Genomic DNA, 26877 nt, shown 5'->3' with positions numbered 1-26877 from the left:
TATAATAAGTCCTATAAAAAATCACTTAATGTTTGGATATAAATTAAAAATGTGTTTTTTAAATTTTGTCAAACATATACAGTCTGATTGATAACTGTTTTCGAAAACAATTTTTTTGTTGTTCAAAATAAAAAATTAAGAAAACCCGTTTGACAATTAATTTTTTTTTGTTTTTTATTTTTTTAAATTATTTTATATTGTTTTCACTTGTTTTTTAAGAACTGTTTAAAAAAATAATCATATATATATATATGTAAAATAATTAAAAATAAAATACTAGATATAAAAATTATATTTAAAAATATTAAAAATAAGTTAAAAACATTTTAAATTTTGAAACAAACTTTTGTTTTTTAAAACAAAACAATATAAAACAAGTTTCAAAACTGTTTTTCAGAACCATTTTAAAAAACAGTAACTAAACAAATCCGTAATTTTATAAAAAAAAACTTTTAAGCATTAAGAAGTTGTTTTAACCACTTTTAAAATCATTGACTTTTAGTTATCTTACAATAAATTTTAGTTCCAAGCTCAAAATATGCACATTTTTAATTGAAAAATTTCCTCATCCACCAATATATTCATTAAGTAATTAGTTAATCTATTCCATTGATTTGATCAAGTAGAGTATACCTATTACATATATTCTTCTATGGAGACAAGTCAGTATCAACTTCAAGAAAACATATGTTGATCTTTTTTAATGTTTTTTGTACAATTTAGCACCCTACCTCTCTTTACCCATGATTGTACACAAGGATTTGGCTGGTAAAGATCACATCAAAGCCATTGTTTTGCTGAGTTTTTCACACCCATTTCCTCTTTTAACCTTTTTTTTTGTTTATGGGACCAAATAATCTTATTAATTACAAATGTAAAACTGGTTTCTTTTGAAGTCGTAATTATCAATTGAAACTTCAATTAAAGAATGAAGCCTTAGTTGATGATTGAGGTTTCAATTTAATTTTTTTTTCTTTTTTTTTAATGATATAACTCCAATGTGACAATAAAAGTATTATTTTGAATATAAATTTGATAAGATAATTAAATTTATTTATTTTTCTTTTTTTGCATAAAAGAGATGTTTTGGCCCAAACTCCAACTTCAAATCCAATCCCAGTTAAATTTCAGTGCCTTTGCACAAATCAAAAGATGGCCCAACCCATGTGGGGCGCCACATGATCTACAAATACACATTCCAAAACCATGTATGGTTTCGCCTTTTATCTTTCTTATCCACAATCTCTCTGGGGGCAAGGAGAGGCTTCGCTTTGTAAGTCAAAAGAAGGGCTTTTGTATGAGGACTCGGGAGGAACGACTTCTCACATAAAAATGTTGCCAAATTCTAAAATTCTGCAGTTCCTTCACTCTCCACCACCAGCCCTTCCTCCTCTGCCACAAGCCCCCAACAACATACCCACTTATCCATCTCCTCCCATCCTCAAACAACACTGCAAATTCTCCCGCCGAGACTTCACAATTTGCAGCAACTCTTCCTTGCTTCTTCTCCTGGGCTCTGCACTTGTGGAATCCAGGGCACGGGCTGAAGAAGGTTCTGCAGTTGATGCTGATAAAACTGATGGACTACAAGAGAACGCTCTTCCAAATTGCACTGCTAAAGCTCCAACTAAGCGAGCATTCCTTGATATATCAATTGATGGGGAGCCGGCAGGAAGAATAGTTATAGGCCTATATGGAGATGATGCACCAGCTGGAGCTGCTAGATTCAGTGGCCTAGTTAGTGGGGCTGCTGGCATTAGCTATAGAAGAAAGGAGTTTGTGAAGATCATGCCAAACTATGTGCAACATGGTGGGGTGAGGTCTTATGGTGTGGATGCCGAGCTTGCAAAGCGAACGGGAAGCAATTTGGCAGCTGAGAGTCTGGTAACAGAATGGGAGAAAATGAATGAGAAGTGCCCAGGAACAAAGAATTTGGCAGGGAGTGTGGGCATTGTTGTGAGGGATCCAACCAAACCCCCACCTAAAATAAAGCTGGTTGCGAGGGGAGGGAAGTTGGAGATTGATGAAGAGGATGTCGGAGCGGACCCCAATGGAACAGAGTTTGTGATTACCAGCAAGGATTCGCCCGAATTAGATACCTCAACTTTGGTAATTGGAAGAGTATTGGAAGGTATGGAAGTTGTGAAGAAAATTGGGCAGGTGAAGACTGTGCAAGAGAACACTGGTTCTCCTTATTTCAGGTAGAGTTCGGTTCTTACAGCCTTAGCCACAACATGAATACATCAGAGAACTTCTAGGCCTACAATATTGAAAATCAATTATTTTTCTCCCCAAAACAAAGCATTAAAATGATGATTCAACTTAATGTTGGTGGATGATGTTTGTATCATATTAAAAGATCAATAGGTCAACCAAAACACGACATAAAAAACAATCAAGTTAAAAATATAAATCCGAACCTAATCTAATTATTTAACTCATTTAATAATTACGTGATATTCAATAGTCGAATCAAATTAGATTTTGAATGAGTCTATATGATAACCTTCCTAACTTGAAATGTTTATTTAAAATCAAATTTTAAATGTTAGAACTATAATCAATCTACTTAACATGATTATTAAATAAATCAACTAGAGTGATATTCATATGTCATGCATGTTAATACAAAAACAACCTATTTATTAAACGAATTAAACTCAAATATGATCATACTCAATTTAAACCTGTGAAAAACGTATTGGATTCAACTTGTGTTGACAACTTTATGACCCTTAATCCAACCTACAAACCAAGCATGAAAGCCACAAATGATTAGAGAGATGATAGAACTTCTCACTGTTTAATGAGCAGGGTTGCCAAGTTGATCGGAGATAAAAGAGCAACGGTTGCAGAAAGAGGCTTCAACCGCCCTTATTCCAAGGTGCTCATCACAAATTGTGGCTTGATCCAATAGCGGAGAAAGATGTTCCCAATTTTTGCCTTTTGATTTTGTCATAGAGTGTACAATTTCATGTGACAGAATGAATTCTATTGCTATGACTCGATATAGCTCCACTTACATTGTATCATTGTGTAAGTAGACCTGGATATGTAGGGAAAATGCATCTTAAATTCTCAACTAGTTTGGCAGTAAATTACAAAGCTGCTACTACGGTACTACCACAGGTTTGCTGACATTTTATGGACTTCAAAAGGGGATAGCATGCCTATGGAAATACATTTGTCTCAAGTACCTAAGCATCCTACCAAAACTGGCGAAATCGGGATGTTTGAGGACCTCTTTTGGACACAGCAAATTCAACAACTCAGCATACAGCACTTTAGGTCGATCCATGAGTGCGCTTCATTCTTTTTTCTGATGACGACATGAAAAGCTTTCTAACTGAAGCAATGGGATCATCCACCTGTGCAGAAGTATACAGAGAAAAAGGATTTCACTTTAAGATGACACTACAATAAACAGAGACAAAAGACTAGAATATGTTGAGGTTCTCACTGAAATATGGAGTGAGTGGGTTTGCCTGGGTGGACATGCAGGCAATAATAATTCAAATCATGAATATATTTACTGGGTTAGGCACTCTATTAATATTATTTACTTTGATTTGCCTATCCAAAAAAGGTAACAGTTCAGATTTAATATACTTAAAATTTGGACAGGAGTGCTAAGCCAAAATTTCAAACCCCAGGACTAATTAGAAATATTTTTACTTAACATCATCATCATTGTTGTATCTAATATTCATGAAAAGTCGCTCACTGAGTGTGCTACACTTCAATACCATAGACAAGTACTCCAAACTCAACACAAATCTGAGATGTGTTTGAATTAAATACCTATCTTAGAGACAGCAAGATTAGGGCAGGATAGGTTCCTACAGGATCATGCTAGGTGGGACTGGTTCAACGCTACTGTTATTCCTAAGTCCATGTGATACCACAAGATGTATATGCACTTTACCACCCAATTGGTTCAACCCTGTTGTTATTCCTTGGTCCATGTGATACCACAAGACGGATATGTGCTTTACTGCCCTAACAATGGTATTGAAGTTTTGAAATACCTTGATCATGTTCGAGGGTGAAGGATGAGAAAAATCTTTCTGCTGTTGTAAAGCAGAGAGAGTTTGTTGCCATCCAGGTGCTGCACCGCCTGCTGCTGCAATCCATGGGCAAAAGTGTCTGTGCTGCCAGATTGGATCAAACTCCATGGCTTTATCTATTGGTTGTTGCTTCAGATCATTTGCTAGAAGAATAAAGGAAGCATGGTTAATCTCTGCTAAAAATTAAATATCTTTATGAAAATGTAAACATAAAAAAGCATGTCATGATCAGTTGCAAAAACCACAAGTTGTTGAGGCAAAGCTCCTAGTCATCAAAGGAGGGAATACCTGTTCCGAGCCACCAACCAAATTATAACCAAAGAATCTGGATAAAAGAATGTGCAGAGACCGGTAACATGATATACTATGTGCTCCAATCATCTCAACAATAAAGCAGGCACATTTGGAAATAGCACCAAATTATAGAGATAAAACTGATGTCTTAAGTTCTATTACCTAAGCCTTGTTTAGTGTGGCTTTTTAATTTTGCCTAAAGCTCTTTCTGAATGTCAAAGAGTTTTATAATGTATTCCACTACCAATAAAACATTGCAAAGTAGAAGAGGTTTGAGGCCTAAAAGCTCCTTTCAATAAAATTAGGAGACACATTTGTAGATGCATAGAGAAAGAAGTTTCAGAATTCAAAATTATTTTACATGTTGAATACAAACATCTTCTCAAAGAAGGCAATTCACTGGAAGTTACAACTGTGCTAAATAGGCAATTGATCTTCCTCTCTGGTTTTACAAACTCCCCATTCAAAAAGGAACCTCACCCTTCCTTCTATCAAATTAATCTTTTGAAGAAAAGGGCTTCTTCTAGAAGGTCATAATAAGTTCTTCCACCACCAAATTTTTACTGGAAAAAACTTTTGGAGCTAACAAGCCTACTTTGACCCTTCAAAGGTTGTCCCAAATGCAACCATAATACTTACATCCTCATATGTGACCTCCAAAGGTTCTCCCAAATGCTACTATGACATACATCCTTACATGTAATCACTAAAAGAACATGCAATAATCTAGAATCAATGCTGTACTATTTACATCTAGTTCATGAGGAAGTATGATAATAGCAATAAAAGTGGATTGTTGAACCAAGAATGCAGAACCGAGCAAAAAACCAATAAACATTTTTTTTTTTTTCAACACTCATGATCAGGATGCAGAAAGACGAGCAACATTTATGCTTACCTATGCCACAGGCTACAGCTTCGTTATTTACAGGAATCTGTCCTCTGTCTTTGACCCAATCGTCACCCTGGCTATTTGGTTGAGTGCTTAAAATGTTTTGGACCTCAGAATATTTGTCTCCTCCTCTTATGTGTATGTTACAGGCATTATCAGTTCCATGAATCTGCTGAAGATTGCAATCATCAGCCCCAACCACCATTAATGAATCATCCTCACTGATTTCTGCATTTCTAGTTGTCATATTAGCATCTGCACTTGTCATGCAAGAATCTCTAACTTCATTATCTGCACTCTCAGTTGCTGCTGGGTTAACTGCTCCAACATTATCTGCACTCCCAGTTGTTGTTGGGTTAACTGCCCCAACATTATCTGCACTCTCAGTTGCTGTTGGGCTAACTGTCCCGACATTATCTACACTCTCAATTGCTGTTGGGTCAACTGTCCCGACATTATCTACACTCTCAGTTGCTGTTGGGTTAACTGTCCCGACATTATCTACACTCTCAGTTGCTGTTGGGTTAACTGTCCTGACATTATCTACACTCTCAGTTGCTGTTGAGTTAACTGTCCCGACATTATCTGCACTCTCAGCCAACTTGCTATTTTGACCAGAACTTTGTACTACATCTTGCGTTTGAACTTTGAAAATAGAATCATGCATACCAGTTTCAGGAAAACCCAGTCCCTGCTGATTGACATTTGGTCTTTCCAATGACATGTGATTGTTACTATTTCTAAATGCATCATCTTCCTCACTGATGTTGTTATTCAAACATGGAGATTGATCATTGCTTGTAGCATTAAATTGTCCATCACCATGTCTTTTGCTTTCTAGGAGGACAATGGATTCTGGCTGGGCAATTTGTGGAGTGACAGTGTTTTCTGTGTGGTTTTTTCCCTCCAGAAATAAACCCTTTTTATTGGCACCAGATGGACTATTTTCTTGATTAACACAGCTACGATCCCTAAAATCATGATCAGAAGAAAACCGTGCCCTTAAATTCTGACCTATAACAGGTATGGAAATTGTTGCTCTGAAGTTTTGCTCCGTTGGTGGAGGACCCCCTGCAATTGTCAAATTTAAATTCAACAATCTTTCATTTGATGATCTAGCACCATTTGCATCAGCGATCATGACAGCTTCAGTACTGTTGACATGGTTTTCTTTTCCTGAATCCTGAATTCCAGGAGCACCACTGACAGGGCAAAAGACAGTTCCTTTACAATGAAAAGCATTGCTTTCACCAGTAACTTCTGAATTTCCAACTAATCTAAAAAACTCTGTTGGACGTTGAACTGTAGAGAAAGCCCATAATCCAACGGTGGCTCCACAAAGGCTGCATTCTAGAACAACAGAATGCTCAGACTGTAGTTCACTAGATGCCATGGGATCTTCATTTGCTTGCATACTCTTATCAGTGGCAGAAGAGTGGATGCTAATTGGAGGAGTCTGCATATTAGCAACTATACGAGACAGATCCAAATGATTGACATCTTTAGCAGATTTACATTGCTGATCCTTGGAGTCAACCACATAAGGCAGCAAGCGAGGCTTCCAACCACATAAACTTATGAGCTTTTGTGCCTGCACATGCTTTAAAACATCAATAATCTTCATCCAGCATCCCAAAAAAAAAAAAAGAAATGAAAATCACAACCAACATGAACGGGCGCATTTAACAGAAACAAGAACACAAAACAGAAGATCTTGTAATTTAAAATTCATTAGAACACAAATGGAATATTTTCACTATCACCAGTTCACCAATCCTGTTGTTTGGCATAAACACTACATAAAATTCAAAATAGTATCATGAAACATTATTATCATTTAAGTAGTGAGAATTAAGAGGAAGCACATATGCAAGAGAGCCTAAGACAAATAAGAGAGAAGCAATGTCAAACTCACTTCCAGATAAAAGCTATTACTAAGAATTACCAGTAACAAGAAAATGAGCATGATGCTAAAGCTATCTCTCATTTTACAACAGGCATAACCAGTGAATTAGATGTAATCATCACAAGGGACAGAAATAAGCTGGCTTTAATCACAGCCATAAGGTTCAAGGAGGGAGAAAGAGAAATGCTAATGACCAAGAATGCATGGCAGAGAATTTTGAGACTATATGGAATCATTTTTTCTCTCACAAATATATATATACACAAACATACATGCCTATGAATAAAAGTATTAAAATATGAGGAGTTTAGACATCAGAACAGGGAAGCTGATAGGCTTCACAAAAGAGGAGACTCAAGTGTCCTTTGCTTTCTTGGGAACAGTAACACCTTTACTTGCGCAATGATTGCTAGGGGCATCCTATAGGGTGTTTTTTATTTCTTCTTTTTTTCTCCTGCCTTTTTTCTTTTCCTTTCTGCTTGTACTGCTTCTTTGTTGAAGGATCTCTCATCTTTATTTCTAAATTTTCTCTCCTATATATGATATTCTTCATTTCTCATGAAAAAATAAAATAAAATACAAAAAAAGGGGGGAAAAAATCAGTAGACAACACTGATACAATCAAATGCAAATAACTACAAGCCCTACCCACATACACATATTTAGAATAAAGTACAGATATCAGAAACAGCTTAGTATCTATAGCCCTCTAAGCATATAAGCGTGGTACCTGAAAATACAAATTAGCAGAAACTGCATCACATTCACTTCCAAGATATTCTGTCTGAGAAGAATCCGCAGACACACTGCCAAATTCCAACACTGAAGATTGTCTAAGAAAATGCTCCAGCTGAGGACTTCTCATGTAATTAATGGCTGCAGATGAAATCAAGGGAAGGGCTACAAGTTGCAAAAGAGCAGAAGATCGTTCTTTGTAACCATCCACTAAATCTTGAACTGTTGCAGGTGGAAACTGTGCTAGCATCTCATCACAGGCATTGTCCATCCATGGGCAAAGTAGTTTGTGTCCATTATCCAGCTTTAAGCTGAATACCAAGGCTGCCTTCTCAACTGAGAGAATAAATGAAAAAGTTTTAATCCAGTTATAAAAAGGACAACAGTTGCTGCACAAGTCAAATCATTGATTATTAGCACATGATATAGAGAGGAAAGAGAAGCATGGCATGCCTTGCTGCTGTGTCCAAGATGATGGAGTAGAAAAGAGAAGACGTGCTCCACAGGCTTCACAGGCTATGATGTCCATTTCCACATTCACCCAGCCTCTTCTGGCACAATTTACAGCACTTATCACCTGGTAAAATGGAAGACATCATCATTACTACTTCAAAAGAAACAACTTTAAGACCAAATGAATATAGAAATTGGACCAAGTTAAAAACAAACTTATGCACACCCTCTTTTCATTCAGAGAAGGACAAGGAACCACACAGTTTCTCTGAAGAGGCAGATAGAAAACTATGAGGGTAAAAAAAAAGGATTCTAAAAGTGAAAACACAAAGCTTCGAAATGAAACATCCAACGAAGAGATGAAAATTTTAAATTAACTTTGTATATCCAAAAAAAAAAAAAAATTAATTTCATGTAATTCCACATGAAAAAAATAAAATAAAAAATTGAGCTTAAAAATTCAAGCTTCCAGAGTTTCATATGTAAAATGTAGAAGTTAGGCAAATGGAAAACTGCATACATTCAATATCCCAAGAAAATTAGAAGTTACCAGAAAGTAAGGCATAGTGAAAAAAAAAATTGAAAAATATTGATTCTCTGAGTGACTCTTTGTTACCATGTCGTTGAACATTTTATGAATGAACTGTCAAGCAGAAAAAAGGGAACATCCTAGATATGTACCTTATTCACTACTGAATCAGCATCAGAGAAGGTTCTCAAGCTTGATGGTTTATAAAACGCTAATTTCTTTAAAGATTCAAAGTTCAACATTCGTATGGGTTGCATTTCACAAATGTAACATTAAAAAGCTAACTTCAGTTGCATCTAACCCATTAAAATGCAGTGACCAGTTTGGGAAGCACACATGTAAGAGATGCAAGGGAGATGGAAGAAGCAAGGCAGCCTTAAAAATATATAAAGAACATGGGAAGGGTACTTACTTGAAAAATGAAAATGACTGACAATCCTAATGGCATTAAGGGAATCTGAGGTGTTATGGAACATATAATAAGACTCAAACTTTCATTTCCATCTTCTGGACCATGGCTATGTTAAAACAACTGGATTAAACAGGGGGCTTTTTCATCAAAGCAAGAGACTTGACCTAGACACAACAGGTTTCTGGCTTAGGCATTTGTTAGGCAAGTGCCAAGTTTTCTGAATGGGCCTGATGGGAGGTTTTCTGTACATAACAAGATAGGAGTACTCAACCTAAGGGTGTTGAGTTATGAAAGAAGACACAAGGGACTAAATTTTTTCATTCTCTCCTTCCCCTGTGATCAACAAAATGGATTTGGTGATATTGGATTAGGATTGTAGAAATTTGATTTGGAAAGATGTGGGAAATTTATTCCACAAGAGGTTACCTCTCCCCTTTTTGGAGAGTTCTCAATCTCAACAGGCTGAGTGGTTGCATTTTGTTTTTATTTTCCCACCATATTGCCATCTTCTATTCTTGTCATTTGATGGTGGAAATCTATTGGCAGCTCACAAGAGACAAGCACGGATCGCTTTCAAGCAAAGTGCATTCACTTATCCAAGAGCACATAGATGCAAATGTAAGATAATTGCAAAGCTGAAGTAACATAAAACATATGATTTCATCCATCCAAAGCATAAGCTTCTTCTATTTATATTACTAAAAAACAAAAGCAATTCTCTCTATTTGGTGTCCCAACAAACAATTTGACTCAAGGAAAAAAAATCATATTTTTCCAACAAATTACACTTAAAATGTGCTGGTTTTTAATATAAAATAAAGAATATACTAGTAAAGAAAATATATCTTAATGTGAAATAAAGGATATACTAGTAAAGAAAATATATCTCCATCGATAAAAAAGAACTCCTTTCCACATGGAAAACTCTCCCTTTCCTTGGTATCTAGATGGAGAACAGAATCAACATCATCTACAGGAACCATTTAGAGATTAGATCTATAAAAAGTCTTTAACATAGATCACAACTCCCTCTTCGAGCAGCAACTGCTCACAACTCCCTCTTTGGAAAACAATGATTCACTTTCCAACTCCTCAATACTTCAATTTTATACATCTTCATTCCCAAATCCTATTCATCTAGAAGTTAGTTTTTTATGTATTTCATATTTCAATCTTTTCATTCATAAGGCAATTTTTCCATATCTTGAGAGGACAATTACACAAGCATTCTACAATGCTATACAGAGATAATGTGTATTGACAATAGATTTTGAGAATCTGATTTTGGGAAGATTTATGGTGGGCTGACCAACCTTTGTGTCCACAATTTCCAAGTCTCTATAGAGTTATCTCAGTGAAAACCTTCACCATCTCAGTCCTCTTTGGTAAGTCCTATCCGCTCTCTTGGAAATTTAACTTCTATCGCAATTTCATTGATATAGGAATTGAACTTCTTGAAAGACTCGTGTCTTTACTTAACTCGGTGCACTTGTATCATTCTGTTGTAGATTCAAAAGCCTGGTCTTTATCCTTCTCAGGCTTATTCCCAGTAAAAAAAATTTTCTTGGCCTTCTCAGGCTTATTCACAGTAAAAAAAAAATTTCTTGGCCTTGTCCAATTTCTCAAATCTTATCTTGTTCCTTTTAGCCAATTTTTTTTAGAAATCAAAAACCCCTACCAAGGTCAAAGCCTTTGCTTGGTTGGTAGCACATGGGAAGGTAAACACCAATGACATGCTACAGTTGAAAAATACTCTACAAATCTCTTAGTCCTCATTGGTGCATTTTATGCAAAAGATATGGAGAATCAATTGACCATCTTTTTCTACATTGCCCATTAACTTTAGGGCTATGACATAAACTCTTTAATGCAACAAGGATGGATTGGGTTCCGCCTAGGGGTATTGGAGATATGATGATTATTTCTTTTTGAGGATTGAGGAATTCAATTAGAGGCAAGACTCTTTGACAAATTGCTTGCCTCACCTTATTGTGGATTGTGTGGCAAGAGAGAAATGCTAGAATTTTTTAGGAAAAGTGGATAATAGAAGAGATGTTGTATCGTATCAAAAGCCAGCTGGCAGATTTGCATAATGCAGAGGTCTCAAAGCTGTCTATTATGGTGATAAATTAGTATAGAAATGAAGGGAGGAGGCAGATGTTGGTTTGCAGTGGATTCAAAATCGTTTGAAATCTCTGTAGAGGTGATTGGGGAGAGATGTAGGGGAATCATTGTGGAAAGGAGTAGAGGTTTTACTTCGTGGGTCAGGTTTGGAAGTCTCAGCTTGTGCTGCTTGCTGGAAGGGGTGGAGGTTTGCTGTAGGGGTCTTGTTGTGCAGGGTCTGGTCAAAAGGTGGGAAGATGGAGGAAGGAGGTTTAAGTTGGAAAGTCGAGCAAATGAGGCAGGTAGGTTTTTATTGTGTTCCGTGGTTGACCTGGAATCAAAGAGATATTGTTTAGTGTTTCCAGAAGGAAAAGGAATTTTGGGAGGATGGGTTCTGCTGGCTGAAAAGCTTCGCTCTCTGGGGGTTATTTCTCGGGTTGAGTCTAGGGGAAATGTTACTTCTTATGGGACAGGGAATACAGTAGGGGAATCTGAAGGAAAAGCCCAAAAATCCTATGTCGATGTGGTGAATTCAAGAGTGAAAAAGGCAGGGGAAACACTATGGTTACAGTTGGGAGAGAAAGACATCTCAACTGAGAGGAAGTTAATGGACCGATGTCTGGTTGGCAGATGGGGACATAACCCTCTGTTGGATTCAGAAATGCATGCTCTTGAAAGTTGGGGGAGAACCTGTTGGAATATTAAAGGAGGACTGAAGTTCGCAAGGCTAGGGGGTCCTCTCTTGCTGATCGAGTTTGAGAATAAAGACGAGGCAGACAAGGTGCTTTTAAGAGGAAACAGATGGTTCAAGGAATCGACTATGCATTTGGACAGGTGGGACCCAAAAGTGGGGTGTTCTCAAAATGGCGAAAGAGCCAAGAGTGTTTGGGTAAGAGTCATGGGATTGCCGTTGCACCTTTGGAGTCAGGAAGCCTTCAGAAAGATAGGAGACTGTTGCGGGGGATTCGCTGAAGTGGATGCAAATACTGCAAATCTCAAGGAACTAAGGTGGGCCAGAATTTCAGTGAGATATGCAGGCGTAGAATGGCCGAGTACCATGCAAGTAGTAGTGGGATCTTTTTGTTATGCTCTCCAGCTATGGTGGGAGGTAAAACCAGGCCTGTCGGAAGTGGTTCCGGCCATTAGAAAAGATAAGGGCAAGGAGCGGGAGGTCAGGGATGACGGAGAAGGAGTTACACGCGCTGGATTCATAAGGGTGGGAGAAAAGATGTATGGGGAACCTGCAAAAGTGGCTGAGAGGTACAACGCAGAAGAAGGCAGCTGCAGCACGAAAGTTCAGCCCTCTGGTACTGTGCAGGGAGCAGCATCAGAGACTGACGGGTCAAAAAGAGACCGATCTTCAGCTGGGGGGAAGAGTTTGCACTCTGGGCCTGGAGATTTTATGCCACTGGGCCGGCAAGATGATTCGGGCTGGGAAAGAGAGCCCGCTGAAGAGGGCCAAGGGATTAAAAAACCAGAGGTAATGGGCCGGCCCAATTTAAAGCTTTTTAAAGGCCGGACGGGGGAGAGAATATCCATTTTGGAGAATGCAAAAGGGGTTAGGGCTCCCGATGGGCGACGCAGTGGTGGCGGAGAGCAGGAGGGGGATTTGATTGGGTTCAAGCTAGGATCGCCTCGTCCGGTCGTCAATTCCTTAGAAAACACTGACGAGGCGTTATTGGAGGAGGCTTCCAGGTATTCCGATCAAACCTCTTCTCCTTTCTCATCTTTGGGGAAACGGGATATCTCTCTCTTTTCTACTCCTTCTGGGTGGGACGGGAAAGGTGTCGTCATGGCAAGGACTTCCGACCGGGGAACAGCTTCTGATGACGAAGGGGGTGCAGTCATGGACCCGCTACGAATGATTTTGGCGGACGGAAGGGAGGCTGAGGTTTCGGACATGGTGGGTAGAGAGGCTGGGAATACCGAGGAATTATCAGTGGGGGTTTTGGGAAGAGATAAGGAGGAGAGGGGCAAAGAGGGGGATTTGTGTTGGCAGTCTAGTAGCCTGGCTAAATTTAGCCGTTATCTAGGAATGCCGACGGAGGGATTTGAAGGGGAAATATTGTTCTTGCTCAAGAGAATGAAAGAGAGGAAGATTCAAAAAGGCAATTTGGATGGCACAAAGAGGAGAAAATTAGAGACGTCAAAATTCGAAAGAGAATTGAGAAAATTGGAATGGACTGTGAACTATATTGGAGGTGGAGGAGGAGGTGAAGGAGGGGGAAGCACGAGTAGGTCTAAATGAAGCTCCGAATGCTCACCTGGAATGTAAGAGGGGCTAATAATTGCGACAAAAGGAAGGTGATCAAAGCTTTGATTAGGAAAAATAGGGTGGACTTGGTTTGCCTACAGGAAACCAAGATTCAGGAAATGACCACGGGCATTGTTCGGAGCTTAGGAGTGGGTAGATTCATTGAATGGGGAGCTATAGACTCAAGGGGTGCAGCCGGAGGAATAGTGGTGATATGGGACAACAGGATGCTGGAGTTGGTTGACATGCAAAAAGGATTGTTCTCTATTACGTGCACTTTTAAGAGCTGCGAGGATGGTTTTATATGGACGTTTACTGGGGTTTATGGGCCAATTTTAAGGAGGGAGAGGGAGAGTTTTTGGGAAGAGCTGGGGGCCATTAAGGGGCTTTGGAATGGGCCGTGGTGCGTTGCAGGGGACTTTAATGCCATCCTGAGTCCGGAAGAGTGTAACAGAGGAGGGAGATTGAACTCAATTATGAGAAGGTTTGCAGAAGTGAAAGAAGATCTGGAGTTAAAGGACCTGCCCATGGTGGGGGGCCCTTTTACATGGACTGGAGGAGCGGGTAATCAGTCTTCTTCAAGGTTGGATCGTTTTCTGGTTAATGAGGAGTGGGATAGCCATTTTGGAGATGCGAGGCAGTTTCTCCTTCCAAGACCCGTGTCCGATCACTTCCCGATTCTTATGGATGGTGGGGGTATGAGAAGAGGCCCTATCCCGTTTAGATTCGAGAATATGTGGTTGAAAGCTGAAGGTGTCAAGGATCTTCTGAAGCAATGGTGGGAGGAAGGCAGATTCAGTGGATCTGCAAGTTTTATCTTGGCTGAAAAATTAAAATTTATGAAGGCTAAGCTGAAGGAATGGAACAGAAACAGTTTTGGAAGGGTTGAATATAGAAAGAATACGGCACTGGAGCAGATGGAGTATTGGGATGCAAAGGAGAAAACCAGCAGGCTGTCATTGGAAGAGCTGGAAGCCAGAAACGAAGCGAAAGAAGAGTATAAAAAATGGGTCTTACTTGAAGAAATCACGTGGAGGCAAAAATCCAGGGAAGTGTGGCTGAAAGAGGGAGATAGAAATACCGGTTTTTTCCACAAAATGGCCAACGCACATAGGAGGAGGAATAATGTGGACAGAATTAAGATTAACGGAGCGTGGCTCACGGAGGAAAATGATATCAGGGAAGGGATCGCCAATGCTTTTAAGACGTTGTTGTCTAATCCGGGGGAATGGAGACCTTCTGTTTCTGGGCTGCAGTTTGAGATGTTAGAGCCTTTGGACGTCAGTGCATTGGAGTCTCCTTTTATGGAAGAGGAGGTGCGTGACGCCTTAGAAGGCTGTAATGGGGATAAAGCCCCGGGGCCAGATGGATTCTCTATGGCCTTTTGGATTTTTGCTTGGGATTTCGTGAAGGCTGATGTGATGAGCTTCTTTAAGGAGTTTCACGAAAATGACAAATTTGTTAAAAGCCTAAATGCAACATTTATGGTCTTAATTCCAAAAAAAGTAGGGGCTGAAGCTTTAGGGGATTATAGGCCTATAAGCTTGGTGGGAAGCTTGTACAAGTGGCTAGCCAAGGTATTAGCCAACAGGCTAAAAAAAGTGGTTGGAAAGGTGGTCTCAAAAGCTCAAGGGGCGTTTGTGGAGGGTAGACAAATCCTAGATGCAGTGTTGATAGCCAATGAAGCCATTGATTCGACCCTTAAGAATAATGAGAGCGGCATTTTGTGCAAATTGGACATAGAGAAGGCGTATGATAAAGTGGACTGGAACTTTATTCTCACAATCATGAAGAAAATGGGCTTTGGGGAGAAATGGATTAGGTGGATTCGGTGGTGTATATCCACTGCAAGCTTCTCAGTGATGATCAATGGAACCCCTACGGGCTATTTTCAAAGCTCCAGGGGTTTGAGGCAGGGTGATCCCCTTTCCCCCTACCTCTTTGTCATTGCTATGGAGGTCTTTAGTGTTTTCATTAAAAGGGCAGTAGAGGGAGATTTTTTATCTGGTTGTAGGGTAAAAGGTCGGAGCCAAGAAGGGGTCCTAATTTCCCACTTGCTGTTTGCTGATGATACACTGGTGTTTTGTAAACCTTCTCAAGATCAGTTGACGTACCTCAGTTGGCTCCTCATGTGGTTTGAGGCTGTTTCTGGATTGAGGATAAATTTGGAAAAAAGTGAATTAATTCCAGTAGGGAGGGTGGAGAGTATGGATGATCTGGCTGAGGAGTTTGGATGTAGTATGGGTAGTCTTCCAACTACCTATTTGGGATGCCCCTGGGTGCTCCTTTTAAGTCAGTCACAGTTTGGGATGGAGTGGAGGAGCGCTTCAGAAGAAGGTTAACTATGTGGAAGAGACAATATTTGTCCAAGGGAGGAAGGGCGACTCTCATTCGTAGTACTTTATCGAATTTACCCATCTATTTAATGTCATTGTTGTGTTTACCAAGCTCAGTTAGACGAAGATTAGAGAAAATTCAAAGGGATTTCCTATGGGGTGGGGGCAACCGGGAGCATAAGCCCCATTTAGTAAGATGGGAGTTGGTGTGTTTAAGCAAGGTGAAAGGAGGCTTGGGGGTCAAAAGCCTATCCCTCCTTAACAAGACTCTTCTTGCTAAGTGGAATTGGCGTTTCGCAAATGAGAGAGAGGCTTTGTGGAATCAAGTGATTAGAGGGAAGTATGGAGAAGCTAGAGGGGGATGGTGCTCGCGGGAAGTGAGAGAGGCTCATGGTTTGGGTTTGTGGAAAGGAATTAGGGCGGATTGGAAGTTGGTGAGTGATAGGATGGCTTTCATAGTTGGTAATGGAAGAAGGGTGAGCTTCTGGAGGGATAGATGGTGTGGGGAGTCTCCTCTGTGTATGACCTTCCCCTCTCTTTTTGCTGTGACGGTTGAGAAGGAAGCGAGGGTGGCAGATATATGGGATCCTTTGGCTGAGGGGGGTTGGGGGGTTGGAACCCCTGTTTTTTAAGAGCGTTTAATGACTGGGAGGTTGAGGAGGCAGAAAGATTTATGGAGAGGATCAGAGTAAAAGAGTTATTGAGGATGTGGAGGATATGGTATCGTGGACTGAAACCAAGAGCGGTAAATTCTCGGTCAAGTCTCTTTATATAGCTCTTGAAGCGGGTGGTTCATCTTTGTTTCCTTCAAGCTTTATTTGGAATGCGAATGTGCAGCCCAAGATTTGTTTCTTTGCATGGGAGGCCACGTGGGGCAAAGCTTTAACATTGGATCTAGTCCAGAAAAGAGGATGGGCCTTGGCGAACAGATGTTTTATGTGTCTTGAGAAAGAGGAGACCATAAACCACCTCCTTCTTCATTGTTCCAGGACGAGGGCTTTATGGGATCTTCTCTTTGCCTTATTTGGGGTGTCTTGGGTTTTGCCCTTTTCAGTTAGAGAGACCCTTCTGAGTTGGAATGGCTTCTTCATGGGTAAAGACCGCAAGAAGGTGTGGAGAGCTGCTCCTCTTCACATTTTTTGGACGATTTGGAAGGAGAGGAATCGTTTGGCATTCAAGGATGAGTCGGTGTCAATTCAGAGATTGAAACAATCTTTTATTCTTACTTTATGGGCTGAGGCTAAGTTGTTCATAGACGATTGCCCTCTAACTATAGCTAATTTTATTGATTGGTTGGGCTCTAAGTAGGCTTGTGGCTATAGGTTTTTTGTCTTTTGGCCTTTGATGGCGGGTGTATAGGTTTTGTATACTTAGAGTCGCTATTTTAGCGTCTCTTTCCCCCTTTTTTAATGAAATTCATTTACTTATCAAAAAAAAAAATAGAAGAGATGTTGTGGGACTTACTTCACTTCTACTCCTCTCTTTCGGCCTCTTGTACTATTGTTTTTAGCGGAGTTCCACTTTTTTTTTTTTTTTTTTTTATAAGTAAAAGCAATTGTATTAAGAATGCCTAAAGAAGTACACTTGAAAGTAAGAGGAGTTCTACTTAATGTCATTCAATGCAGTTGGTTTTCAGTTTGTGATTCATAAGGGATGGATAATAGTAAGATGAGTTGACTTTTGACATGATTTATGCAATTTGGACTTTGAGATATGTGGTTAATGCCTTTGTGTATAGGTTCTTGTATAGTGGAGGTGTCTAGTCTTACTTTGATCAAACTCTGTATTTCGAGGGAAGGACCTCTTATCCTTCTCTTATACTTTTTTTATTATTATTAATATATATTTTGTTTATGATAAAAATAAAATAAAATAAAATGTGTTGCACATGCATAGCATGTGCTTGGTGACTAGTTTAAAAGAAGCAACCACAGCTTGAACTGAAACAGAAAAACTAAAGTAACTTACAGATATAAAGAAAGAAAAACACGAAGCTTTAAGAACCAAAAGTCATGAAATTAAAGCCCTCCTTTCTTATCATCTCCAGATCACAAAAATAAATAAGGATCCCATCATGGCATAAATTCAAACCCAATGCTATATGCATTTGAAGACAGTATATGGGAAATTTTTGCTAAGTTTGTATATTTTTTATTCCAAAAAATAAGACAGGAGACAAGGCTATAATAAAGTGGGCTCCAGAATGAACCTTAGGTTTAGCAAACCAAGTCATAGATTTGAATGTAGCTAATCTCTTCATGAGATCTTCTCGATCCCATGGCCTGCACAATGGAGCCTGTACTGGAGTAGTTGACTTTTGAATATCCTTTCTTAATTTTGATTCAATTGCGGATGCAGACATTGGATTTGGGCGCTTTTTGCCTTTTGACGATTGACCATCAGATGAACTATCACTGGAGAACATAAATGAATCAAACAAATAACAAAACTGCAAAAAGAATATGTACATACATGCTCTTGAGCTAATGCATACACTTTCAAATTGCATAAACCCTTATCAAGAATATCCAGTGAATCACCGAAAGCAGTTGGGTGCAAGATATTACGTTAAGCAAACATAAACCCCGAACAGTAAAAATACTAAATCAAGAAAAAAAATTATAGAAAAGAAACCAAATATCTGTACTGTATTTTCATTTACAAAACAAGAACATCTGTAGAACAATGAGAATTGAGAAAAAATATTGTGTTAAACTCTGTATAGCTGCTGAGGAAACCAAGGAATATAGAAAGAAAATGAAATATTTTGCGTCATAGAATTCTTAAAAGTGCGTTCTTACTGTTTTGATCAACTTTTCTAATGTGATTCAAACAGATACTGTTTTTTCTTCTTCCTTTACCTTTTCTCTACAATCAAACAAGAGCTAGGAAAACATTTGGATTAGCTTTGATTAAAATTAAGCAAATAGAAATTATAAAAATCTTTACCCCGTAGGCGATGAATTCGATTCAAATTGCAAAAAACCCTAAACACGATTCAAACACCAACGAAAAATAAGAGAAAGATAAATTTAACCTCTGATTGTTCGCCAAAGAAACGAAAGAACACACAAAATAAAAAAGACTGCGATTTTCCTTGTCTTCGTAATCGGAAAAATGAAAAACCCATCTGAATAACATCCCCAGCTGCGTGGAGTTTCCTGTTTTCTCATTTCCGAACCCAACAGGTCCAGGAATTTTGAATATCTATTTCTTTCCCTAAATTTTCTCGGCAAACACTCAGAAGCAAGAATAAAAAGGCTAACCTGGGAGAGTTGGGTTTGGACTTGGGGGGATGGAAGAGCTTGGCCATGACAGACTGAAGCCTTTTCTCAGCCTCTTCCGACATTGTTCTCTTCCAATTTCAGAGAAAATAAATAGTCTTTTAGAATGTTTAGAAATGCCAAAGCTTCTTTGTAGTGGATTGATTGAAGAGGTCCACGCGTGAATTTGGACGATAGGGTAAAATCCTGAGAGAGAAAATCGAAACCCTAGTCTCAGTTCCAATTCCAAATCAAAATAATCAAATCTCAGTTCTTTAAAATCTGTGGAGGCGGAAGGTGGTGGTCCGTAGTCTTTTGAGTATAGTACAAAAACGAAGAAAATTAAACGATGTCGTTTTAACTGGTAGTGAAACGGAGAAATTGAATTTTGGGAAGTTTAACCACATCAAATTTGAGTTACTGGACCCCTTGTGAGTGGGCCTGAAACACGGGCCAACCCAAACCCATACCCAAACCCAAACCCAAAAGTAAAGTTTGGAAAACAGTTAATACCAAGTCAAAGATTACAATCCCTCAGCGGTTACCGCCAACCATGCCCACTCCCCTCAGATTCCTCTCCCTCATCTCCCTCTCTCCTTCTCTCTCTCCCCCTCTCTCCCTCTCTCTCTCCAACAACCTTCATCCATCCTCTAACTCTCCCTTTTAATTCCAACAAACCCCATTATTCTCTCCTACACATTCTATTCTTCTTCTTATTCTGCTACTACCACTTCCCAAAGAGTTGAACCCAGCAAAAATAGCTCCCCAAATGGCCTCCGTCTCCAAAGCTTCTCTCCTCATATTCCTCTTCTTCTCCCTCCATTTCTTCCCTGTCATCTCCGTCGAGTTCCTAGTCGGTGATGACGACGGCTGGGCTCTTCCATCATCAAAGAGTGGAGAGCAAATGTACAATGAATGGGCATCCCATAACCGGTTCAAAGTCGGCGACACCGTTCGTGAGTAGCTCATTCCATTAATTTCTTTGCATCATGGCATAGTATACATGTCTAACTTTCTGAGCTGCTGCTGATGCTTTCCTTTTTTTCTTTCTGGTAATTTTCATGGACGTAGATTTTAAGTATGAGAAGGATTCAGTAATGGTAGTGACGGAAGCTGAGTACAACAAGTGCCATTCCGCCCATCCCATTCTTTTCTCCAACAATGGCGATACCATCTTCTCACTGGATCGTCCTGGTTTGTTTTACTTCATCAGTGGGGTTGCAGGGCACTGCGAGCGAGGGCAGAAGATGATCATCAAGGTCTTGGAGCCGCCGAGCCCGCCGGTCCCCAAACAGAATGGGACGTCAAATTCGTCGAATTCGTCTCATAGCAGTGGTGCAGTTGACATGGCTGCTGCCATTTCTGCTTCAACAGTTGGGCTGTTCATCATCTCTTTCTTTGGGGTTCTTCTGTTCTAATTGTTTTGGTGCTTCTTTCCTTTAGTTGGGTGATTATTAAGACAGTGAGATTAGTTATTGCTATTATGAGAATGACTTAATTTGATTCTGAAATTTTAATTAATCTTTCTCCTTCTGATTTTCAGTCCTTATTTTTACTTATTTTCTGTGATGTTTGTCAGTTTGTGAGGCCCAGGGCCCATGTTTTGATTTTCGTTAACCTCACATTTTCTCTCCCACATCCAATTTGCGGTTATAAGAATTTATAAATTTTAATTACACTTCAATTTTTGTCAAATTTAAAAATAATTTTTTATACCACAAAAATAATAAATATAAAAAAAATTAATTATCTCTATTAAATTTCATCAAACTTTCCTAATTTTTGTCAAATTGCATACATGTCGTGTCTAGATAAATTGATGATACATTTTCGACAGATACTAAATTATTATTATTATTATAATAAGAGTTAATATAAACTAAATCAACCGGCTAAAATAAAAATATTTTGAAATTATTATTATTATTATTATTTGTGGAAACTCCTAAAATTGAAGTTTAAATTTCCCCTTATATCGAATGGGTATTATAGCCCGTGATGGGGGACAAATTTGTCAAATTACACTTGCGAAGAGACATAAGACTGAAGTTCCGTGGTAAACCCTAGGGTTAGGGTTTTTGGCGAAGCTGTGGTCTCTGAGGAAGTAGAAGAAGAAGAACAACAGCTTCCGAAAATCTCTCTCCTTTCTCTTCAAACAGCCAAGCAGGTCACCACTCTCTCTATATTTATCTTCAGATTTACAGCCAAACGAGTTAGGATTGTTTAGGTTTTTTTGTTTTGTTTTTGTTTTTGTTTTTTTTTTTTTTTTGGGAATAATTATCTCAATTCTCGAGCCTGATGATGTCCGCTACATTCAAATGGGAGTGGGATTAAATCATGTACTGTTTTTATTCAATTTTTCAATACAAGGGACGAAGACCACAAAAAAAAAAAAAAAAAAAAAAGAACGCTGCGTTTGAGTTCGAGTTGATTTTATTATTCACAGATATATGTAGCCTGCGGAAGTAAGGAGTCATTCTCCAAAAAATTTGAACTTTGATGGAATTCGAAGTTATAAATAGGAAGATTTTTCTTCTTTTTAGTTTTTTATTTTTTATTTTTAATTTGGCAATTTTTCTGGGTGATATATGACAGGTCTAGCATTGCAAATTCTATATAATTGCTGTTAGTGTATGCCTTAATTTTGTAATGTAACTTTTTATATAAAATTTCTTGTTAGATTATGTAAAATTGCATGCCTAAATTAGGTTGCACCTTGAGCACAACTGAAAAGAATTAATGGAAAACAACTTATTTAATCATGGATGTTCTGCATCGAATATTTTAGGTGGAAGATGTATGTGACATTAAATCGAGGAAGACCCTGCTTGGGTTTCTGTTTGGCAGAACCCCTAACTCATGTTGGAGATTATATCATACAAGTACCAGGGTGCATTCCAACCTCCAAAAATAGGGGCTTAATTTTGTTAAGTCAGATTCTCACAAGTTAACCTAGATATTGGATGATTAGGTGAATATTATTTTATTTTATATCCTGGAGGAGGTGGTGGCCATGGATAGATTGACATCTTTATTTGGGTGCTTGGTTGGAATGCTCCTGTCTTTTATCTTGGTTTGCCTTTGGGAGTGTTTCATAAGTCTTGAGCAGTGTGGAATTGGTAGAGGAGAGAGTTAAAAGGAGACTGGCCTCTTGAAAGAAGCAATAATTGTATAAGAGGAAGAATAACCCTTATAAGTTATAAGGGATTACTTTCTTGAGTCTTCCAACACATTTCATGTCTCTATTTGCAACACCCAAGAAAGTGAGGATCGGATTGAAAAAGCTTCAGAGAAGGAAAATGCATCTAGTCTGCTGAAGGATTGTTTGCACTGTGAGGATTAGGAATTATGAGGCTAGAGTAAGGCAAATGGTTGTGGAGGTTTGCTCATGAGCACGATAGTCTATAAAAGAAGACCACACCAGGAAAACATATGAAAATGGATAGGTGGTGGAGCACTCTAGAGGTGGGAGAGACTTTTGGAGTGAATTTATAGAAAGCCGTTAGAAGAGATGAGAAGATTTAAGTCTTTGTATGACTATTTAGGTCAAAAATGGTATGAGAATCAAATTGGGGTTGGACAGATGAGTGAGTGGAAGCCCTTTCAATGAGGCTTTCCCCTTGCTTTTCATGTTTGCCTTTTTCCAAGAATGGTACTGTAGCAGATTTATGGGGAGGGAAGAGTAGAGCCAATGGTCCTTGCATTTCAGTAGGCACCTTCAGGATGGGAAAGGGCGGTGGCAATTCAATTGTGGGGCTTATTCATTATGTGAGAGTGCAAGGAAGCATGGACAACTTATTTTGGAAAGAGGATATAAAGGAAAGCTTTTGGGTTAGGTCTTATTGTAATTCCTTATGTGTTGCAATTAATGAACTTTTCCCTGCCAAAGGAATCTAGAGGTCTTGTTCTCCCCTAAGAACCTTTTTTTTTCTTCCTTTATTTTTTTCTTTCTTTCTTTCTTCTCCATTTTATTTTTTGCATGTGAAGCAATATGGGGAAAGACAGTAACCCTATATTCCCATGAAAAGCGGGTAGACAATGGTAAACAGATGTAATCTCTATAAATATAAGGTTTATGAACTAAACTAGATAATCAATTTTTTATTGGGTAGTGTTTTGAAGTTTTAGTTTAGCCCTCCCTTTTTGTTTCTTTAATAAATTCAAGGCTTTCATCTCTGAATGAGATGGTAGTCTTCCTTTGAGCTATGCCATACTTAAGAAACCGAGATTAGCCTTTTGAAGAAGCTCACATGTGATGTCCACTTGTGTCCTTCACTGTTCAGTGGGTGAGTGACATCGATATTAAGTGGTGTCATGGGAGAATGATGAATGGGTAGATCTGGACCTTGTTTATAGAATAACTGCCCTTAGGAAATGATTGTAGATTCTATTCCTCTATTTAGATCTTAGAAATGAGAAGGGATATCACTTATTGTTTTTTGGTTTTAATTGAAAGTAGGAAGAAAAATAACATATACAGGAAATTAGGAGGAAATTTGTTCATATTGAAACTCCAAATTGTCTTTTAAAAGGAGGAAAGTTGGAGAAAGAGTGAAAGAGAAGTTTATTGGTTTTAAGCTTGTGGTTGCTTTTTATTCTGTCTTATTATTGTTATTTTTTCACCTTTCTACTCCTTATGTTACAGTTTTTGTTAATCAAATGGAACCTAAACTTCTTTACATTTATTTGTGTTATATTAGGGGGAACCCAGACGAACTCATGTTTGATTTCAATTGGTTTTTTAGTCCTAAAACTTCTTTCCTTATTTTAGACAGACAGCAAAATCACTTGTCATGCTCTGTTTAAATTAAATACTTGACTTTTATTCTTATTTTTGTTTTTATTTTTTTGTAAATAATGGTTTTATATGTGCTTTTTGGTTAAAAAGATCTTTAATATGCTATGACCTATTTTTATTATTGTTATTATTTTGTGAAAGGGAACTTAATAGTATCAAATGATATCTTTGATGATGATGGTGTTCATATTATTATAATTGGGTGGACATAAATATACTTTTAACTTGTGAGTCTTAATATGCTTATTGACGGCTATTTTATGGTATAAGATCGATCCAGCTATTGCATTACGATGGATCCTATTGCTCTGAACCATCACCTCTTGACATTTAATATAATCTATGTGTACATATAAACATTATGAATTGAAATTTATTTTGATATTTCCTCAGAGCCAGCATTTAACTGAACCACACCATGCAATCCAACGAACCAGCCACTTCCATGGAGGTTGAAAATGTTTTATCGGAACCAAATCCCACATCTGGGACTTTTCCATCAAAGCCAAAGTTTGAGCCTCTAAAGGCTCATGAGATATCTGAAGGCCGAGTTCAGTTTCGGAAGGTCTCCGTTCCACCCCATCGATATACTCCTCTGAAGAAAGCATGGATGGAAATCTATACACCAATATATGAGCAGATGAAAATAGACATTCGAATGAATCTCAAAGCTCGCAAAGTTGAATTGAAAACCAGGGCAGACACTCCTGACATTAGCAACTTGCAGAAGTGCACTGATTTTGTCCATGCTTTTATGCTAGGGTTTGGTGTGGTAGATGCCATTGCCCTCTTGCGTCTGGATGAGCTTTACGTAGAATCTTTTGAGATCAAAGATGTTAAAACTCTTCGAGGTGAGCACCTGTCTCGTGCCATAGGAAGACTGTCTGGTAAAGGAGGCAAAACAAAGTTTGCAATTGAGAATGCTACAAGGACGAGGATTGTAATTGCGGACACCAAGATTCACATATTAGGATCTTTTTCCAACATTAAAATTGCAAGAGATTCTCTTTGTAGCCTCATTTTAGGGTCCCCTGCTGGAAAGGTATATTCAAAACTCAGAGCAGTTACTGCTAGACTTGCAGAAAGGTTTTGAGCTTTGCATTTTTGCTGGTTACTGGTAGACATGCAAAAAGGTTTTGTGCTTTCATTTTTGCTGTTGTATCGAGTCATCAATTTTGGATAGTTTGCTTTAAGATCAAAGGCAGTGAGCTCAGGGGGAAATTTTCTGCAGTTGGCTGTTCAACGCATTCATTTTTCAGGTGTCTGCTTGTATTCCAGGGGTTGGATGCAGGTGGATATCTGCTTTTAAGGACTTTGATTTTCTCAAGCCTTTTTACTATATGTTTTTGTTAACATCACGTGTCTTGCATAGGCATGGTTGAATTAATTTTGGATTGGATAGGAGTTTCTCGAGTCTTGAGCTTTCATCTCTAATGTATAATTGAACAACAGTTTTCTGGCAAATTAATACCAAATGTACTTCATTTTAGTTTATATATTTAGTCTGTTTTTTTTTATTAAAATATTTTAAACTTTCAAAAATATATCCCATTCTTATTATTTCATGTTAGATATTAGATATTAAAATATATTTTTTTATATAGGTAAAAGCAAATAGTATTAAGATGTCAAAAGGGGCACATTAAAGTACACATTGTGTATCGAATGACCACCAAATAGCGTAAAAAAGGATAGGGAAAATAAAAAATACTCTTCCTCGATCTGACTCCAACCAATCAATGGAATCAACTAAGGACATAGATGAATGTTCTATAAACAAGTTAGTTTAAAATAATAAACTTACAAAAATAAAAATTTCAGTTTTCGAACAAAGAGTTTCACATTCTTAAAAGATCTATTTCTTTTTTTCCAAATTGTCTAGGAGAGTTGTTTTCCACACTTTTTTTTCAATAAATGAGCATACTATTCTAACAAAGTCTTTTTTAACTGTAGAGTGGAACACCTAAAACACCTTGAGCAAGAAGAACAAGAGCTCCCACAACACAACAATCTTGTTTTTTCACAATATAGTATTTGATCAATCAACTCCTCATGAACATAACAAAGGGAGCATTTACTGCTAAAGACTACCTTCTCCTTTGTAATTGGTCTAAAGTCAAAACTCCCCCTCACATTGCCTTCCAAGCAAAAAAGCTAACCTTTGGAGGAATCCATGCCACACAACACTTGTTGGAAAAGGCTCTATCCTTCTTAGCTCAAGGATAGAATAAAGAGACTTAATAGAGAATCATCCACTCTTAGTTTAATTTATATTAATTAGTTTAATTAATTAATAAAAATTAAACTAATTATGCAACTTTAATTACTTCTATAATTGATTTTCTTATAAAAATTCATTTTCATAAAGATGAATTTCCATTTAATATCTTCTTTCTAATCATATATACTTATGATACAAAACTTTTTATTTATTTACTTCTTGTTCTCTTCAACATGATTTCATATTTCTCATTGGTGAAAGAAAAATGGTAAAAGCAAAATCAGATTGATAGTCCTCATCTTCCAGCTTATTTTAGTTCTCCTTTTAAGTTGCAATGTTTTTTATTTATGTGGTAGATCCTGTGCCTAACACTAAGAAAATGATTTCATTCTGGAACCTTATCTTTGTCTATTTGATTTCTAGACATGTTGGCTAGGCCAAGGGCCTTTGTACTGATTTTGGTGAAGCTCGTTAATCCTGAGAAATTTGAAGGAAAATGGGAAAATGTTACTGGTCTTTAGGAAAAAATCTTACCTAGAGACACAGGAGATCAATACCAAATAATTAAAGATAAAATTTGTGATCTTAAGGCTGTATGAACTCTCAAAATCTAT

General features: G+C 38.0%; 4 protein-coding genes across 6 annotated transcripts; 3 read left to right on the top strand and 1 right to left on the bottom strand.

The window, feature by feature from the left end:
* The first annotated feature begins 1236 nt into the window (after positions 1 to 1236).
* Positions 1237 to 3082, top strand: LOC117904466 (peptidyl-prolyl cis-trans isomerase CYP26-2, chloroplastic). The gene is made up of 2 exons (XM_034817075.1): positions 1237 to 2201; positions 2815 to 3082. The coding sequence occupies exons 1-2, from the start codon at positions 1333 to 1335 to the stop codon at positions 2915 to 2917; spliced, it is 972 nt and encodes a 323-aa protein (XP_034672966.1). The 5' UTR covers positions 1237 to 1332; the 3' UTR covers positions 2918 to 3082.
* On the bottom strand, positions 2971 to 19540 carry LOC117904464. Of its 3 annotated transcripts, none has more exons than XM_034817074.1 (8): positions 19248 to 19540; positions 18191 to 18395; positions 8348 to 8471; positions 7890 to 8230; positions 5839 to 6844; positions 5260 to 5754; positions 4029 to 4210; positions 2971 to 3368 (listed from the first exon to the last, which is right to left on the bottom strand). In XM_034817074.1, the coding sequence occupies exons 1-8, from the start codon at positions 19328 to 19330 to the stop codon at positions 3285 to 3287; spliced, it is 2520 nt and encodes an 839-aa protein (XP_034672965.1). In that variant the 5' UTR covers positions 19331 to 19540; the 3' UTR covers positions 2971 to 3284. The 3 variants fall into 3 exon arrangements, with proteins under 3 accessions (XP_034672965.1, XP_034672964.1, XP_034672963.1); XM_034817073.1 differs by having other exon boundaries at positions 5260 to 5786; positions 5829 to 6844; positions 19248 to 19539; XM_034817072.1 differs by having other exon boundaries at positions 5260 to 6844; positions 19248 to 19538.
* Positions 19541 to 19839: 299 nt separating this feature from the next.
* On the top strand, positions 19840 to 20786 carry LOC117905133 (mavicyanin-like). The gene is made up of 2 exons (XM_034818042.1): positions 19840 to 20200; positions 20316 to 20786. The coding sequence occupies exons 1-2, from the start codon at positions 20014 to 20016 to the stop codon at positions 20660 to 20662; spliced, it is 534 nt and encodes a 177-aa protein (XP_034673933.1). The 5' UTR covers positions 19840 to 20013; the 3' UTR covers positions 20663 to 20786.
* Positions 20787 to 21304: 518 nt separating this feature from the next.
* Positions 21305 to 25536, top strand: LOC117905165 (RNA-binding protein PNO1-like). Its single transcript, XM_034818090.1, has 2 exons — positions 21305 to 21411; positions 24436 to 25536. Exon 2 carries the CDS (start codon positions 24461 to 24463, stop codon positions 25133 to 25135), a length of 675 nt encoding a protein of 224 aa, XP_034673981.1. The 5' UTR covers positions 21305 to 21411; positions 24436 to 24460; the 3' UTR covers positions 25136 to 25536.
* Positions 25537 to 26877: the final 1341 nt, after the last annotated feature.

This window comes from Vitis riparia, chromosome 17 (genome assembly GCF_004353265.1).
Source record: "Vitis riparia cultivar Riparia Gloire de Montpellier isolate 1030 chromosome 17, EGFV_Vit.rip_1.0, whole genome shotgun sequence".
In the NCBI taxonomy this organism is placed as follows: domain Eukaryota; kingdom Viridiplantae; phylum Streptophyta; class Magnoliopsida; order Vitales; family Vitaceae; genus Vitis; species Vitis riparia.
This window is presented reverse-complemented; position numbering and strand designations above follow the sequence as displayed.

Excerpts from the sequence above, each read along its gene's own strand:
- LOC117904466 (XM_034817075.1), top strand. The coding sequence starts at position 1,333 with ATGTTGCCAAATTCTAAAATTCTGCAGTTCCTTCACTCTCCACCACCA. Across the intron at positions 2,202-2,814 it reads ACTGGTTCTCCTTATTTCAG|GGTTGCCAAGTTGATCGGAG; the intron begins GTAGAGTTCGGT and ends TTTAATGAGCAG.
- LOC117904464 (XM_034817072.1), bottom strand. The coding sequence starts at position 19,330 with ATGTCGGAAGAGGCTGAGAAAAGGCTTCAGTCTGTCATGGCCAAGCTC. Across the intron at positions 8,231-8,347 it reads ATCTTGGACACAGCAGCAAG|TTGAGAAGGCAGCCTTGGTA; the intron begins GCATGCCATGCT and ends TTATTCTCTCAG. Across the intron at positions 3,369-4,028 it reads CACCCTCGAACATGATCAAG|GTGGATGATCCCATTGCTTC; the intron begins GTATTTCAAAAC and ends ACTTCTGCACAG.
- LOC117905133 (XM_034818042.1), top strand. The coding sequence starts at position 20,014 with ATGGCCTCCGTCTCCAAAGCTTCTCTCCTCATATTCCTCTTCTTCTCC. Across the intron at positions 20,201-20,315 it reads CAAAGTCGGCGACACCGTTC|ATTTTAAGTATGAGAAGGAT; the intron begins GTGAGTAGCTCA and ends TCATGGACGTAG.
- LOC117905165 (XM_034818090.1), top strand. The coding sequence starts at position 24,461 with ATGCAATCCAACGAACCAGCCACTTCCATGGAGGTTGAAAATGTTTTA.